The 16,802-nt window shown below is 52.1% G+C and overlaps 1 protein-coding gene across 8 annotated transcripts in view; it reads left to right on the top strand.

Moving 5' to 3' along the window:
- The window catches only part of LOC110491155 (extracellular sulfatase Sulf-2), a 280,821-nt gene that overhangs the window by 246,224 nt on the left and 17,795 nt on the right, over nucleotides 1-16,802 (top strand). For all 8 annotated transcript variants that reach the window (XM_036947630.2, XM_036947629.2, XM_090203821.1 and 5 more), the window contains 3 exons: nucleotides 10,186-10,336; nucleotides 12,762-12,937; nucleotides 14,858-14,986. In XM_036947630.2, coding sequence (XP_036803525.2) covers nucleotides 10,186-10,336; nucleotides 12,762-12,937; nucleotides 14,858-14,986 — 456 coding nt within the window. The remainder of the gene's footprint in view (nucleotides 1-10,185; nucleotides 10,337-12,761; nucleotides 12,938-14,857; nucleotides 14,987-16,802) is intronic.

Here is a 16,802-nt window from a genome sequence, read left to right as displayed (position 1 = left end):
GGAACAGGTGAGAGTGGAGGGAACAGGTGAGAGTGGAGGGAGGGTGAGATGGAGCGAACAGGTGAGAGTGGAGGGAACAGGTGAGAGTGGAGGGAGGGTGAGATGGAGGGAACAGGTGAGAGTGGAGGGAACAGGTGAGAGTGGAGGGAGGGTGAGATGGAGGGAACAGGTGAGAGTGGAGGGAACAGGTGAGAGTGGAGGGAGGGTGAGATGGAGGGAACAGGTGAGAGTGGAGGGAACAGGTGAGAGTGGAGGGAGGGTGAGATGGAGGGAACAGGTGAGAGTGGAGGGAACAGGTGAGAGTGGAGGGAGGGTGAGATGGAGGGAACAGGTGAGAGTGGAGGGAACAGGTGAGAGTGGAGGGAGGGTGAGATGGAGGGAACAGGTGAGAGTGGAGGGAACAGGTGAGAGTGGAGGGAGGGTGAGATGGAGGGAACAGGTGAGAGTGGAGGGAACAGGTGAGAGTGGAGGGAGGGTGAGATGGAGGGAACAGGTGAGAGTGGAGGGAACAGGTGAGAGTGGAGGGAGGGTGAGATGGAGGGAACAGGTGAGAGTGGAGGGAACAGGTGAGAGTGGAGGAGGGTGAGATGGAGGGAACAGGTGAGAGTGGAGGGAACAGGTGAGAGTGGAGGGAGGGTGAGATGGAGGGAACAGGTGAGAGTGGAGGGAACAGGTGAGAGTGGAGGGAGGGTGAGATGGAGGGAACAGGTGAGAGTGGAGGGAACAGGTGAGAGTGGAGGGAGGGTGAGATGGAGGGAACAGGTGAGAGTGGAGGGAACAGGTGAGAGTGGAGGGAGGGTGAGATGGAGGGAACAGGTGAGAGTGGAGGGAACAGGTGAGAGTGGAGGGAGGGTGAGATGGAGGGAACAGGTGAGAGTGGAGGGAACAGGTGAGAGTGGAGGGAGGGTGAGATGGAGGGAACAGGTGAGAGTGGAGGGAACAGGTGAGAGTGGAGGGAGGGTGAGATGGAGGGAACAGGTGAGAGTGGAGGGAACAGGTGAGAGTGGAGGGAACAGGTGAGAGTGGAGGGAGGGTGAGATGGAGGGAACAGGTGAGAGTGGAGGGAACAGGTGAGAGTGGAGGGAGGGTGAGATGGAGGGAACAGGTGAGAGTGGAGGGAGGATGAGATGGAGGGAACAGGTGAGAGTGGAGGGAGGGTGAGAGGAGGGAACAGGTGAGAGTGGAGGGAGGGTGAGATGGACGGAACAGGTGAGAGTGGAGGGAGGGTGAGATGGAGGGAACAGGTGAGAGTGGAGGGAGGGTGAGATGGAGGGAACAGGTGAGAGTGGAGGGAGGGTGAGATGGAGGGAACAGGTGAGAGTGGAGGGAGGGTGAGATGGAGGGAACAGGTGAGAGTGGAGGGAGGGTGAGATGGAGGGAACAGGTGAGAGTGGAGGGAACAGGTGAGAGTGGAGGGAACAGGTGAGAGTGGAGGGAGGGTGAGATGGAGGGAACAGGTGAGAGTGGAGGGAGGGTGAGATGGAGGGAACAGGTGAGAGTGGAGGGAACAGGTGAGAGTGGAGGGAGGGTGAGATGGAGGGAACAGGTGAGAGTGGAGGGAACAGGTGAGAGTGGAGGGAGGGTGAGATGGAGGGAACAGGTGAGAGTGGAGGGAGGGTGAGATGGAGGGAACAGGTGAGAGTGGAGGGAACAGGTGAGAGTGGAGGGAGGGTGAGATGGAGAGAACAGGTGAGAGTGGAGGGAACAGGTGAGAGTGGAGGGAGGGTGAGATGGAGGGAACAGGTGAGAGTGGAGGGAACAGGTGAGAGTGGAGGGAGGGTGAGATGGAGGGAACAGGTGAGAGTGGAGGGAACAGGTGAGAGTGGAGGGAGGGTGAGATGGAGGGAACAGGTGAGAGTGGAGGGAACAGGTGAGAGTGGAGGGAGGGTGAGATGGAGGGAACAGGTGAGAGTGGAGGGAACAGGTGAGAGTGGAGGGAGGGTGAGATGGAGGGAACAGGTGAGAGTGGAGGGAACAGGTGAGAGTGGAGGGAGGGTGAGATGGAGGGAACAGGTGAGAGTGGAGGGAACAGGTGAGAGTGGAGGGAGGGTGAGATGGAGGGAACAGGTGAGAGTGGAGGGAACAGGTGAGAGTGGAGGGAGGGTGAGATGGAGGGAACAGGTGAGAGTGGAGGGAACAGGTGAGAGTGGAGGGAGGGTGAGATGGAGGGAACAGGTGAGAGTGGAGGGAACAGGTGAGATGGAGGGAACAGGTGAGAGTGGAGGGAGGGTGAGATGGAGGGAACAGGTGAGAGTGGAGGGAGGGTGAGATGGAGGGAACAGGTGAGAGTGGAGGGAACAGGTGAGAGTGGAGGGAGGGTGAGATGGAGGGAACAGGTGAGAGTGGAGGGAACAGGTGAGAGTGGAGGGAGGGTGAGATGGAGGGAACAGGTGAGAGTGGAGGGAACAGGTGAGAGTGGAGGGAGGGTGAGATGGAGGGAACAGGTGAGAGTGGAGGGAACAGGTGAGAGTGGAGGGAGGGTGAGATGGAGGGAACAGGTGAGAGTGGAGGGAACAGGTGAGAGTGGAGGGAGGGTGAGATGGAGGGAACAGGTGAGAGTGGAGGGAGGGTGAGATGGAGGGAACAGGTGAGAGTGGAGGGAACAGGTGAGAGTGGAGGGAGGGTGAGATGGAGCGAACAGGTGAGAGTGGAGGGAACAGGTGAGAGTGGAGGGAGGGTGAGATGGAGGGAACAGGTGAGAGTGGAGGGAACAGGTGAGAGTGGAGGGAGGGTGAGATGGAGGGAACAGGTGAGAGTGGAGGGAACAGGTGAGAGTGGAGGGAGGGTGAGATGGAGGGAACAGGTGAGAGTGGAGGGAACAGGTGAGAGTGGAGGGAGGGTGAGATGGAGGGAACAGGTGAGAGTGGAGGGAACAGGTGAGAGTGGAGGGAGGGTGAGATGGAGGGAACAGGTGAGAGTGGAGGGAACAGGTGAGAGTGGAGGGAGGGTGAGATGGAGGGAACAGGTGAGAGTGGAGGGAACAGGTGAGAGTGGAGGGAGGGTGAGATGGAGGGAACAGGTGAGAGTGGAGGGAACAGGTGAGAGTGGAGGGAGGGTGAGATGGAGGGAACAGGTGAGAGTGGAGGGAACAGGTGAGAGTGGAGGGAGGGTGAGATGGAGGGAACAGGTGAGAGTGGAGGGAACAGGTGAGAGTGGAGGGAGGGTGAGATGGAGGGAACAGGTGAGAGTGGAGGGAACAGGTGAGAGTGGAGGGAGGGTGAGATGGAGGGAACAGGTGAGAGTGGAGGGAACAGGTGAGAGTGGAGGGAGGGTGAGATGGAGGGAACAGGTGAGAGTGGAGGGAACAGGTGAGAGTGGAGGGAGGGTGAGATGGAGGGAACAGGTGAGAGTGGAGGGAACAGGTGAGAGTTGAGGGAGGGTGAGATGGAGGGAACAGGTGAGAGTGGAGGGAACAGGTGAGAGTGGAGGGAGGGTGAGATGGAGGGAACAGGTGAGAGTGGAGGGAACAGGTGAGAGTGGAGGGAACAGGTGAGAGTGGAGGGAGGGTGAGATGGAGGGAACAGGTGAGAGTGGAGGGAACAGGTGAGAGTGGAGGGAGGGTGAGATGGAGGGAACAGGTGAGAGTGGAGGGAACAGGTGAGAGTGGAGGGAGGGTGAGATGGAGGGAACAGGTGAGAGTGGAGGGAACAGGTGAGAGTGGAGGGAGGGTGAGATGGAGGGAACAGGTGAGAGTGGAGGGAGGGTGAGATGGAGGGAACAGGTGAGAGTGGAGGGAACAGGTGAGAGTGGAGGGAGGGTGAGATGGAGGGAACAGGTGAGAGTGGAGGGAACAGGTGAGAGTGGAGGGAGGGTGAGATGGAGGGAACAGGTGAGAGTGGAGGGAACAGGTGAGAGTGGAGGGAGGGTGAGATGGAGGGAACAGGTGAGAGTGGAGGGAACAGGTGAGAGTGGAGGGAGGGTGAGATGGAGGGAACAGGTGAGAGTGGAGGGAACAGGTGAGAGTGGAGGGAGGGTGAGATGGAGGGAACAGGTGAGAGTGGAGGGAACAGGTGAGAGTGGAGGGAGGGTGAGATGGAGGGAACAGGTGAGAGTGGAGGGAACAGGTGAGAGTGGAGGGAGGGTGAGATGGAGGGAACAGGTGAGAGTGGAGGGAACAGGTGAGAGTGGAGGGAGGGTGAGATGGAGGGAACAGGTGAGAGTGGAGGGAACAGGTGAGAGTGGAGGGAGGGTGAGATGGAGGGAACAGGTGAGAGTGGAGGGAACAGGTGAGAGTGGAGGGAGGGTGAGATGGAGGGAACAGGTGAGAGTGGAGGTAACAGGTGAGAGTGGAGGGAGGGTGAGATGGAGGGAACAGGTGAGAGTGGAGGGAACAGGTGAGAGTGGAGGGAGGGTGAGATGGAGGGAACAGGTGAGAGTGGAGGGAACAGGTGAGATGGAGGGAACAGGTGAGAGTGGAGGGAGGGTGAGATGGAGGGAACAGGTGAGAGTGGAGGGAGGGTGAGATGGAGGGAACAGGTGAGAGTGGAGGGAACAGGTGAGAGTGGAGGGAGGGTGAGATGGAGGGAACAGGTGAGAGTGGAGGGAACAGGTGAGAGTGGAGGGAGGGTGAGATGGAGGGAACAGGTGAGAGTGGAGGGAACAGGTGAGAGTGGAGGGAGGGTGAGATGGAGGGAACAGGTGAGAGTGGAGGGAGGGTGAGATGGAGGGAACAGGTGAGAGTGGAGGGAACAGGTGAGAGTGGAGGGAGGGTGAGATGGAGGGAACAGGTGAGAGTGGAGGGAGGGTGAGATGGAGGGAACAGGTGAGAGTGGAGGGAACAGGTGAGAGTGGAGGGAGGGTGAGATGGAGCGAACAGGTGAGAGTGGAGGGAACAGGTGAGAGTGGAGGGAGGGTGAGATGGAGGGAACAGGTGAGAGTGGAGGGAACAGGTGAGAGTGGAGGGAGGGTGAGATGGAGGGAACAGGTGAGAGTGGAGGGAACAGGTGAGAGTGGAGGGAGGGTGAGATGGAGGGAACAGGTGAGAGTGGAGGGAACAGGTGAGAGTGGAGGGAGGGTGAGATGGAGGGAACAGGTGAGAGTGGAGGGAACAGGTGAGAGTGGAGGGAGGGTGAGATGGAGGGAACAGGTGAGAGTGGAGGGAACAGGTGAGAGTGGAGGGAGGGTGAGATGGAGGGAACAGGTGAGAGTGGAGGGAACAGGTGAGAGTGGAGGGAGGGTGAGATGGAGGGAACAGGTGAGAGTGGAGGGAACAGGTGAGAGTGGAGGGAGGGTGAGATGGAGGGAACAGGTGAGAGTGGAGGGAACAGGTGAGAGTGGAGGGAGGGTGAGATGGAGGGAACAGGTGAGAGTGGAGGGAACAGGTGAGAGTGGAGGGAGGGTGAGATGGAGGGAACAGGTGAGAGTGGAGGGAACAGGTGAGATGGAGGGAACAGGTGAGAGTGGAGGGAGGGTGAGATGGAGGGAACAGGTGAGAGTGGAGGGAGGGTGAGATGGAGGGAACAGGTGAGAGTGGAGGGAACAGGTGAGAGTGGAGGGAGGGTGAGATGGAGGGAACAGGTGAGAGTGGAGGGAACAGGTGAGAGTGGAGGGAGGGTGAGATGGAGGGAACAGGTGAGAGTGGAGGGAACAGGTGAGAGTGGAGGGAGGGTGAGATGGAGGGAACAGGTGAGAGTGGAGGGAACAGGTGAGAGTGGAGGGAGGGTGAGATGGAGGGAACAGGTGAGAGTGGAGGGAACAGGTGAGAGTGGAGGGAGGGTGAGATGGAGGGAACAGGTGAGAGTGGAGGGAGGGTGAGATGGAGGGAACAGGTGAGAGTGGAGGGAACAGGTGAGAGTGGAGGGAGGGTGAGATGGAGCGAACAGGTGAGAGTGGAGGGAACAGGTGAGAGTGGAGGGAGGGTGAGATGGAGGGAACAGGTGAGAGTGGAGGGAACAGGTGAGAGTGGAGGGAGGGTGAGATGGAGGGAACAGGTGAGAGTGGAGGGAACAGGTGAGAGTGGAGGGAGGGTGAGATGGAGGGAACAGGTGAGAGTGGAGGGAACAGGTGAGAGTGGAGGGAGGGTGAGATGGAGGGAACAGGTGAGAGTGGAGGGAACAGGTGAGAGTGGAGGGAGGGTGAGATGGAGGGAACAGGTGAGAGTGGAGGGAACAGGTGAGAGTGGAGGGAGGGTGAGATGGAGGGAACAGGTGAGAGTGGAGGGAACAGGTGAGAGTGGAGGGAGGGTGAGATGGAGGGAACAGGTGAGAGTGGAGGGAACAGGTGAGAGTGGAGGGAGGGTGAGATGGAGGGAACAGGTGAGAGTGGAGGGAACAGGTGAGAGTGGAGGGAGGGTGAGAAGGAGGGAACAGGTGAGAGTGGAGGGAACAGGTGAGAGTGGAGGGAGGGTGAGATGGAGGGAACAGGTGAGAGTGGAGGGAACAGGTGAGAGTGGAGGGAGGGTGAGATGGAGGGAACAGGTGAGAGTGGAGGGAACAGGTGAGAGTGGAGGGAGGGTGAGATGGAGGGAACAGGTGAGAGTGGAGGGAACAGGTGAGAGTGGAGGGAGGGTGAGATGGAGGGAACAGGTGAGAGTGGAGGGAACAGGTGAGAGTTGAGGGAGGGTGAGATGGAGGGAACAGGTGAGAGTGGAGGGAACAGGTGAGAGTGGAGGGAGGGTGAGATGGAGGGAACAGGTGAGAGTGGAGGGAACAGGTGAGAGTGGAGGGAACAGGTGAGAGTGGAGGGAGGGTGAGATGGAGGGAACAGGTGAGAGTGGAGGGAACAGGTGAGAGTGGAGGGAGGGTGAGATGGAGGGAACAGGTGAGAGTGGAGGGAACAGGTGAGAGTGGAGGGAGGGTGAGATGGAGGGAACAGGTGAGAGTGGAGGGAACAGGTGAGAGTGGAGGGAGGGTGAGATGGAGGGAACAGGTGAGAGTGGAGGGAGGGTGAGATGGAGGGAACAGGTGAGAGTGGAGGGAACAGGTGAGAGTGGAGGGAGGGTGAGATGGAGGGAACAGGTGAGAGTGGAGGGAACAGGTGAGAGTGGAGGGAGGGTGAGATGGAGGGAACAGGTGAGAGTGGAGGGAACAGGTGAGAGTGGAGGGAGGGTGAGATGGAGGGAACAGGTGAGAGTGGAGGGAACAGGTGAGAGTGGAGGGAGGGTGAGATGGAGGGAACAGGTGAGAGTGGAGGGAACAGGTGAGAGTGGAGGGAACAGGTGAGAGTGGAGGGAGGGTGAGATGGAGGGAACAGGTGAGAGTGGAGGGAACAGGTGAGAGTTGAGGGAGGGTGAGATGGAGGGAACAGGTGAGAGTGGAGGGAACAGGTGAGAGTGGAGGGAGGGTGAGATGGAGGGAACAGGTGAGAGTGGAGGGAACAGGTGAGAGTGGAGGGAACAGGTGAGAGTGGAGGGAGGGTGAGATGGAGGGAACAGGTGAGAGTGGAGGGAACAGGTGAGAGTGGAGGGAGGGTGAGATGGAGGGAACAGGTGAGAGTGGAGGGAACAGGTGAGAGTGGAGGGAGGGTGAGATGGAGGGAACAGGTGAGAGTGGAGGGAACAGGTGAGAGTTGAGGGAGGGTGAGATGGAGGGAACAGGTGAGAGTGGAGGGAACAGGTGAGAGTGGAGGGAGGGTGAGATGGAGGGAACAGGTGAGAGTGGAGGGAACAGGTGAGAGTGGAGGGAACAGGTGAGAGTGGAGGGAGGGTGAGATGGAGGGAACAGGTGAGAGTGGAGGGAACAGGTGAGAGTGGAGGGAGGGTGAGATGGAGGGAACAGGTGAGAGTGGAGGGAGGGTGAGATGGAGGGAACAGGTGAGAGTGGAGGGAACAGGTGAGAGTGGAGGGAGGGTGAGATGGAGGGAACAGGTGAGAGTGGAGGGAACAGGTGAGAGTGGAGGGAGGGTGAGATGGAGGGAACAGGTGAGAGTGGAGGGAACAGGTGAGAGTGGAGGGAGTAACACAATCACATGATAAGAGACATTTGTTTTCTGGAGATAATTCAGATGGTGGTGATGCCCCCCCCCCTCTGTGTGTGTGTGTGTGTGTGTGTGTGTGTGTGTGTGTGTGTGTGTGTGTGTGTGTGTGTGTGTGTGTGCGTGCGTGCGTGCGTGCGTGCGTGCGTGCGTGTGTGCGCGTGCGTGTGTGTGTTCCTTTCCAAATCAGACACACACACAACATCCTCCCACTGCACAACTCACTGGAGAGAGAGTCTTTTTAATTTAACCAGTGACCAGCCAGCCACCAGCCCCAATACATTTCCCTTCTCCCATTGTCCTAATGTATACTTCTTGACCAAAAGTGCTCGTTGAACATCTCATTCAGAAATCATGGGCATTATAACATGGAGTTGGTCCCCCCTTTGCTGCTATAACAGCCTCCACTCTCCTGAGAAGGCTTTCCAATAAATGTTGGAACATTGCTGCGGGGACTTGCTTCCATTCAGCCACAAGAGCGTTAGTGAGATCAGGCGCTGATGTTGGGCGATTAGGCCTGGTTCGCAGTCGGTGTTCCAATTCTTCCCAAATGTGTTTGATGTGGTTGAGGTCAGGGCTTTGTGCAGGCCAGACATGTTCTTCCACACCGATTTCAACAAACCATTTCTATATTGACCTTGCTTTGTGCACAGGGGCATTGTCATGCTGAAACAGGAAAGGGCCTTCCCCAGACCGTTGCCACAATGTTGGAAGCACAGAATCGTATAGAATGTCATTGTGTGCTGTAGAGTTAGGATTTCCCTTCACTCGAACTAATGGGTCCTTGGCCGAACCACAAAAAACAGCCCCAGATCATTATTCCTCCTCCACCAAACGTTACAGGTGGCACTATGCATTCGGGTAAGAAGTGTTTTTCTGGCATCCCCGGAACCAAGATTCTCTTCATTACGGGCCATCCTACTGCCAATGTTTGTCTATGGAGATTTCATGGCTGTGTTCCCGATGTTATACACCTGTCAGCAACGAGTGTGGCTGAAATAGAATCCACTAATTTAACACCCACATACTTTTGGCCACGTAGTTCATCCTATAAAGTAATTTACTCTCCTGCCTCACACACACACACACGCAGTCATACACACACACACACACACACGCAGTCATACACACACACACACACACACACATGCAGTCACACACACACACACACACACACACACACACACACACACACACACACACACACACACACACACACACACACACAGTCACACACACACATTCAGTCACACACACACGCACAGTCATGCACACACGCACAGTCACACACACACATGCACAGTCACACACACACAGTCACACACACACACACACATGCACAGTCACACACACACACACACACACTCACAGTCACACACACACACAGACACACACACACACAGTCACAAACACACATGCACAGTCACACACACACACGCACAGACACACACACACACACAGACACACACACACACACAGTTGTGTGTATTGTATTTTTGTACAATACAGATGTAGTTAATTAAAGACAGACTAAACCATCACAACCAAGAACAATGGAATCACCTACCAAGAACAATGGAATCACCTACCAAGAACAATGGAATCACCTACCAAGAACAATGGAATCACCTACCAAGAACAATGGAATCACCTACCCAGAACAATGGAAACACCTACAGAGAACAATGGAATCACCTACCAAGAACAATGGAAACACCTACAGAGAACAATGGAATCACCTACCAAGAACAATGGAATCACCTACCAAGATCAATGGATTCACCTACCAAGAACAATGGAATCACCTACCAAGAACAATGGAATCACCTACCAAGATCAATGGATTCACCTACCAAGATCAATGGATTCACCTACCAAGAACAATGGAATCACCTACCAAGAACAATGGAATCACCTACCAAGATCAATGGATTCACCTACCAAGATCAATGGATTCACCTACCAAGAACAATGGAATCACCTACCAAGAACAATGGAAACACCTACAGAGAACAATGGAATCACCTACCAAGAACAATGGAATCACCTACCAAGAACAATGGAATCACCTATCTGTTTTCCATTACCTATTAATGCTATATTTGGGTCAAGAGTTAATTGTGTTGGGGACTTTGTGTCTATGAGTGATCCCTCTACATCTAAAGCGTAATTAAAAACTCAATGTCAAAAACTTTTCAAAATATACTTTTGTCAATGTGTCAATACGATGTCACTGAACTCCTCTGAACCCTTTGGCTCCCTGTCTTCTCTCAGCACTCCCAGCTACAACTATGCCCCGAACCCGGACAAGCACTGGATCATGAGTTACACTGGTTCCATGAAGCCCATCCACATGGAGTTCACCAACATGCTACAGAGGAAGAGGCTGCAGACCCTGCTCTCTGTGGACGACAGCGTGGAGAAGGTGAGCCGGGCGCCACCCCCTAAATACAGGATCACTTTACGGCTCTGTTGGTAGAGCATGGCTCTTGCAAGACCAGGGTATTGTGTTCAATTCCCGGGGCCACCCGTATGCAAAATGTATGCGCGCATGACTGTAAGTTGCTTCAGATAAAAGTGTCTGCTAAATGGGATACATGATCATCATATATTATTCATTCTGCATGTTTCCATCTGTACCTGTCCATCACTACATAGCATTGCCCTAATAGAGACCATCAGTACATTCCATTGTCCTAGCAGAGACCATCAGTACATTCCATTGTCCTAGCAGAGACCATCAGTACATTCCATTGTCCTAGTAGAGACCAAAAGTACATTCCATTGTCCTAGCAGAGACCATCAGTACATTCCATTGTCCTAGCAGAGACCATCAGTACATTCCATTGTCCTAGCAGAGACCATCAATACATTCCATTGCCCTAGCAGAGACCATCAGTACATTCCATTGTCCTAGTAGAGACCAAAAGTACATTCCATTGTCCTAGCAGAGACCATCAGTACATTCCATTGTCCTAGCAGAGACCATCAGTACATTCCATTGTCCTAGCAGAGACCATCAGTACATTCCATTGTCCTAGCAGAGACCATCAGTACATTCCATTGCCCTAGCAGAGACCATCAGTACATTCCATTGTCCTAGCAGAGACCATCAGTACATTCCATTGTCCTAGCAGAGACCATTAGTACATTCCATTGCCCTAGCAGAGACCATCACTATCTGTCCTGTGTTAATTGCTATCTGTCCTGTTTTCCAGGTGTATAACATGCTATCTGTCCTGTTTTCCAGGTGCATAACATGCTATCTGTCCTGTGTTCCAGGTGTATAACATGCTATCTGTCCTGTGTTCTAGGTGTATAACATGCTATCTGTCCTGTGTTCTAGGTGTATAACATGCTATCTGTCCTGTGTTCTAGGTGTATAACATGCTATCTGTACTGTGTTCTAGGTGTATAACATGCTATCTGTCCTGTGTTCTAGGTGTATAACATGCTATCTGTACTGTGTTCTAGGTGTATAACATGCTATCTGTCCTGTGTTCTAGGTGTATGACATGCTATCTGTCCTGTGTTCTAGGTGTATAACATGCTACCTGTCCTGTGTTCCAGGTGTATAACATGCTATCTGTCCTGTGTTCTAGGTGTATAACATGCTATCTGTCCTGTGTTCTAGGTGTATAACATGCTATCTGTCCTGTGTTCTAGGTGTATAATATGCTATCTGTCCTGTGTTCCAGGTGTATAACATGCTATTTGTCCTGTGTTCCAGGTGTATAACATGCTATCTGTCCTGTGTTCTAGGTGTATAACATGCTATCTGTCCTGTGTTCTAGGTGTATAACATGCTATCTGTCCTGTGTTGTAGGTGTATAACATGCTATCTGTCCTGTGTTCTAGGTGTATAACATGCTATCTGTCCTGTGTTCTAGGTGTATAACATGCTATCTGTCCTGTGTTCTAGGTGTATAACATGCTATCTGTCCTGTGTTCTAGGTGTATAACATGCTATCTGTCCTGTGTTCTAGGTCTATAACATGCTCTCTGTCCTGTGTTCTAGGTGTATAACATGCTATCTGTCCTGTGTTCTAGGTGTATAACATGCTATCTGTCCTGTCTTCTAGGTGTATAACATGCTATCTGTCCTGTGTTCCAGGTGTATAACATGCTATCTGTCCTGTGTTCTAGGTGTATAACATGCTATCTGTCCTGTGTTCTAGGTGTATAACATGCTATCTGTCCTGTGTTCTAGGTGTATAACATGCTATCTGTCCTGTGTTCTAGGTGTATAACATGCTATCTGTCCTGTGTTCTAGGTGTATAACATGCTATCTGTCCTGTGTTCTAGGTGTATAACATGCTATCTGTCCTGTGTTCTAGGTGTATAACATGCTATCTGTCCTGTGTTCCAGGTGTATAACATGCTATCTGTCCTGTGTTCTAGGTGTATAACATGCTATCTGTCCTGTGTTCTAGGTGTATAACATGCTATCTGTCCTGTGTTCTAGGTGTATAACATGCTATCTGTCCTGTGTTCTAGGTGTATAACATGCTGTCTGTCCTGTGTTCTAGGTGTATAACATGCTATCTGTCCTGTGTTCTACGTGTATAACATGCTATCTGTCCTGTGTTCTAGGTGTATAACATGCTATCTGTCCTGTGTTCTAGGTGTATAACATGCTGTCTGTCCTGTGTTCCAGGTGTATAACATGCTATCTGTCCTGTGTTCTAGGTGTATAACATGCTATCTGTCCTGTGTTCTAGGTGTATAACATGCTATCTGTCCTGTGTTCCAGGTGTATAACATGCTATCTGTCCTGTGTTCTAGGTGTATAACATGCTATCTGTCCTGTGTTCTAGGTGTATATCATGCTATCTGTCCTGTGTTCTAGGTGTATAACATGCTGGCTGAGACTGGAGAACTGGACAACACATATATCATCTACACAGCTGACCACGGCTACCACATTGGTCAGTTTGGCCTGGTCAAGGGCAAGTCCATGCCCTACGAGTTTGACATTCGAGTACCCTTCTACATCCGAGGGCCCAACGTGGAGGCAGGAGCCAGGTAAGGTTCTAAGGGCTGTTGTATCATATGGCTGTATGGGTGCTGATCTGTGGATGACGTAACCCCCGTGGAACTGATCCATACATACTAACATCAAACCTTTTGTGTCATTATACATCATCCAAATCCTCTACATAGCTGTTCTATCCCCCTGATCCCTCCGTAAGACCAATGGCAGAGAGAGAGAGAGAGATGAGAGATGAGGTAGAGGTGAGAGAAAGAGATGGGAGATGTCTATTTATATTACAATAGAAGAAAAGTAACATCTGCCTGATCCCAGAGGGATTGACTTTGTTTTGCTCTCATTTGTTTGGATGATTTAGACAGTCAGTTGAACATCACCATTCAGTGTCAAGTCCTCTTGGGCCAGGGGACACTCAGACGCTCCATATACAGTTGAAGTAGGATGTTTACATACACTTAGCTTGGAGTCATAAAAACTAGTTTTTCAACCACTCCACAAATTTCTTGTTAACAAACTATAGTTTTGGCAAGTTGGTTAGAACATCTACTTTGTGCATGACACAAGTTATTTTTCCAACAATTGTTTACAGACAGATTATTTAACTTATAATTCACTGTATCACAATTCCAGTGGGTCAGAAGTTTACATACACTAAGTTGACTGTGCCTTTTAACAGCTTGGAAAATTCCCGAAAATGATGTCATGGCTTTAGAAGCTTCTGATAGGCTAATTGACATAATTTGAGTCAATTGGAGGTGTACCTGTGGATGTATTTCAAGACCTATCTTCAAACGCAGTGCCTCTTTGCTTGACATCATTGGAAAATCAAAAGAAATCAGTCAAGAGCTCAGATAGAAAATTGTAGACCTCAAAAAGTCTGGTTCATCCTTGGGAGAAATTTCCAAATGCCTGAAGGTTCCACGTTCATCTGTACAAGCAATAGTACGCAAGTATAAACGCCATGGGACCACGCAGCCGTCAAACCGCTCAGGAAGTCTCCTAGGGATTAACGTACTTTGGTGCGAAAAATGCAAATCAATCACAGAACAGCAAAGGAACTTGTGAAGATGCTGGAGGAAACAGGTACGAAAGTATCTATATTCACAGTAAAACGAGTCATATATCGACATAACCTGAAAGGCCACTCAGCAAGGAAGAGCCACTGCTCCAAAACCGCCATAAAAAAGCCAGACTATGGTTTGCAACGGCACATGGGAACAAAGATTGTATTTTTTGGAGAAATGTCCTCTGGTCTGATGAAACAATAATAGAACTGTTTGGCCATAATGACCATCGTTATGTTTGGAGGAAAAAAGGGGAGGCTTGCAAGCCGTAGAACACCATCCCAACCGTGAAGCACGGGGGTAACAGCATCATGTTGTGGGGGTGCTTTGCTGCAAGAGGGACTGGTGCACTTCACAAAATAGATGGTATCATGAGAAAGATAAATTATGTGGATATAATGAAGCAACATCTCAAGACATCCGTCAGGAACTTAAAGCTTGGTCACAAATGGGTTTTCCAAATGAACAATGAACAATGAACCCAAGCATACTTCCAAAGTTGTGGCAAAATGGCTTAAGGACAACAAAGTCATGGTATTGGAGTGGCCATCACAAAGCCCTGACCTCAATCCCATAGAAAATTTGTGGTCAGAACTGAAAAAGCGTGTGCGAGTAAGGAGGCCTACAAACCTAACTCAGTTACACCAGCTCTGTCAGGAGGAATGGGCCAAAATTCACCCAACTTATTGTGGGAAGCTTGTGTACATGGATTTTATAATGTCATATTTTTTTCCCCTTCTCTCACTTTCTCTCTCTCTCTCTCTCTCTGTTTCTCGGTCGCTCCCATCTCTCACTCTCCATCCCTCTCATCAGCTGACGTTAACCAACCAGATACCATCTGACATGCGCCGTAATAACCTTGTCCCCTTATCGCCCCCTGCGTCTCCATAGCAACCCTCACGTGGTGCTGAACATTGACCTGGCGCCCACCATCCTGGACATCGCTGGCATGGACGTGCCTCCGGACATGGACGGCAAGTCCATCCTCAAACTGCTGGACATAGAGAGACCAGTCAACAGGTATGGAGCAGAAAAGGATAAACTCCTGCCCATAACTATGTGTATTCTGTATGTTGGCAGGCCATAGATCACTGACAGAAGTAACTGCATATCCTCTAGGTCCCTTAAATTCAATTCTGGACATGGAAGCCAGTTCCACTGCTTTTAAAATGATTTGCCTCTAATCAGGCACTGATTTAGGACACCAGGTGGTTGCCAGAAATGATCAGGTAGAACAGGAAAACCAAACAGGCTCCGGACCTCTGCTCTAGGTGGTTCTACTGAATATGAGTCGTACATTGGCACAGGCCACTGACAGGTTTGAGTTCCCTCAGGGTTCCTGCTCTACTCTGGTAAAATTACTTCAAAAGAGCCCAATCTAACACCTGGGTTTGACCAATGAGTTTTCCTCAAAACTGTGGCACCGCACCAATCTTTGAACCTGGCTCAGTCTGCCAGGTTACCATGACATCAGTTGACATCCCAGCGACACCTCTTCCTCATGCCCAGCCTGGATATTGCTATCGTTAACGGGGGGAAAAAAGATATCAAAGAAAATAAATAATCCTTCTCCCTCCCTCCAAGTGTGTGTGTGTGTGTGTGTGTGTGTGTGTGTGTTCTCTTCTCTTCTCTTTCCTAGCTCTGCAGCTGTAATCAGAGAGAGATAGCTGTGAAATGGGAGGCTAGCTTGCTGGGAGGCTAGCTTGCTGGCCTGATGGGAGGCTGTGGGGATAGAAGGAGAGGCTGTGGGGATAGAAGGAGAGGCTGTGGGGATAGAAGGAGAGGCTGTGGGGATAGAAGGAGAGGCTGTGGGTATAGACTGAGAGGCTGTGGGGATAGAAGGAGAGGCTGTGGGGATAGAAGGAGAGGCTGTGGGGATAGACTGAGAGGCTGTGGGGATAGAAGGAGAGGCTGTGGGGATAGAAGGAGAGGCTGTGGGGATAGACTGAGAGGCTGTGGGGATAGAAGGAGAGGCTGTGGGGATAGAAGGAGAGGCTGTGGGGATAGAAGGAGAGGCTGTGGGGATAGAAGGAGAGGCTGTGGGGATAGAAGGAGAGGCTGTGGGGATAGACTGAGAGGCTGTGGGGATAGAAGGAGAGGCTGTGGGGATAGAAGGAGAGGCTGTGGGGATAGACTGAGAGGCTGTGGGGATAGAAGGAGAGGCTGTGGGGATAGAAGGAGAGGCTGTGGGGATAGAAGGAGAGGCTGTGGGGATAGAAGGAGAGGCTGTGGGGATAGAAGGAGAGGCTGTGGGGATAGAAGGAGAGGCTGTGGGGATAGAAGGAGAGGCTGTGGGGATAGACTGAGAGGCTGTGGGGATAGAAGGAGAGGCTGTGGGGATAGAAGGAGAGGCTGTGGGGATAGAAGGAGAGGCTGTGAGGATAGACTGAGAGGCTGTGGGGATAGAAGGAGAGGCTGTGGGGATAGAAGGAGAGGCTGTGGGGATAGACTGAGAGGCTGTGGGGATAGAAGGAAGGAGAGGCTGTGGGGATAGAAGGAGAGGCTGTGGGGATAGAAGGAGAGGCTGCGGGGATAGAAGGAGAGGCTGTGGGGATAGAAGGAGAGGCTGCGGGGATAGAAGGAGAGGCTGAGGGAATAGAAGGAGAGGCTGTGGGGATAGAAGGAGAGGCTGTGGGGATAGAAGGAGAGGCTGTGGGGATAGAAGGAAAGTCTGTGGGGAAGAGAGGAGGTCGAGGGATGGGGTGGGATGGAGGAGAGCAGAGCTGTGCTGAGAGGAAGAGAGAGGGAGAGAGAAAGGGGGAGGGAGGAGAGAGGGAGAGAGAAAGGGGGAGGGAGGGAGGAGAGAAGGTGCAGCACTGTAGGCCGATGGATCAAT

This window comes from Oncorhynchus mykiss, chromosome 16, assembly GCF_057628025.1.
Source record: "Oncorhynchus mykiss isolate SJ-2025 chromosome 16, ASM5762802v1, whole genome shotgun sequence".
Lineage (NCBI taxonomy): Eukaryota > Metazoa > Chordata > Actinopteri > Salmoniformes > Salmonidae > Oncorhynchus > Oncorhynchus mykiss.
The sequence above is the reverse complement of the archived record's forward strand: the minus strand, read 5'-3'. Positions and strand labels throughout refer to the sequence as shown.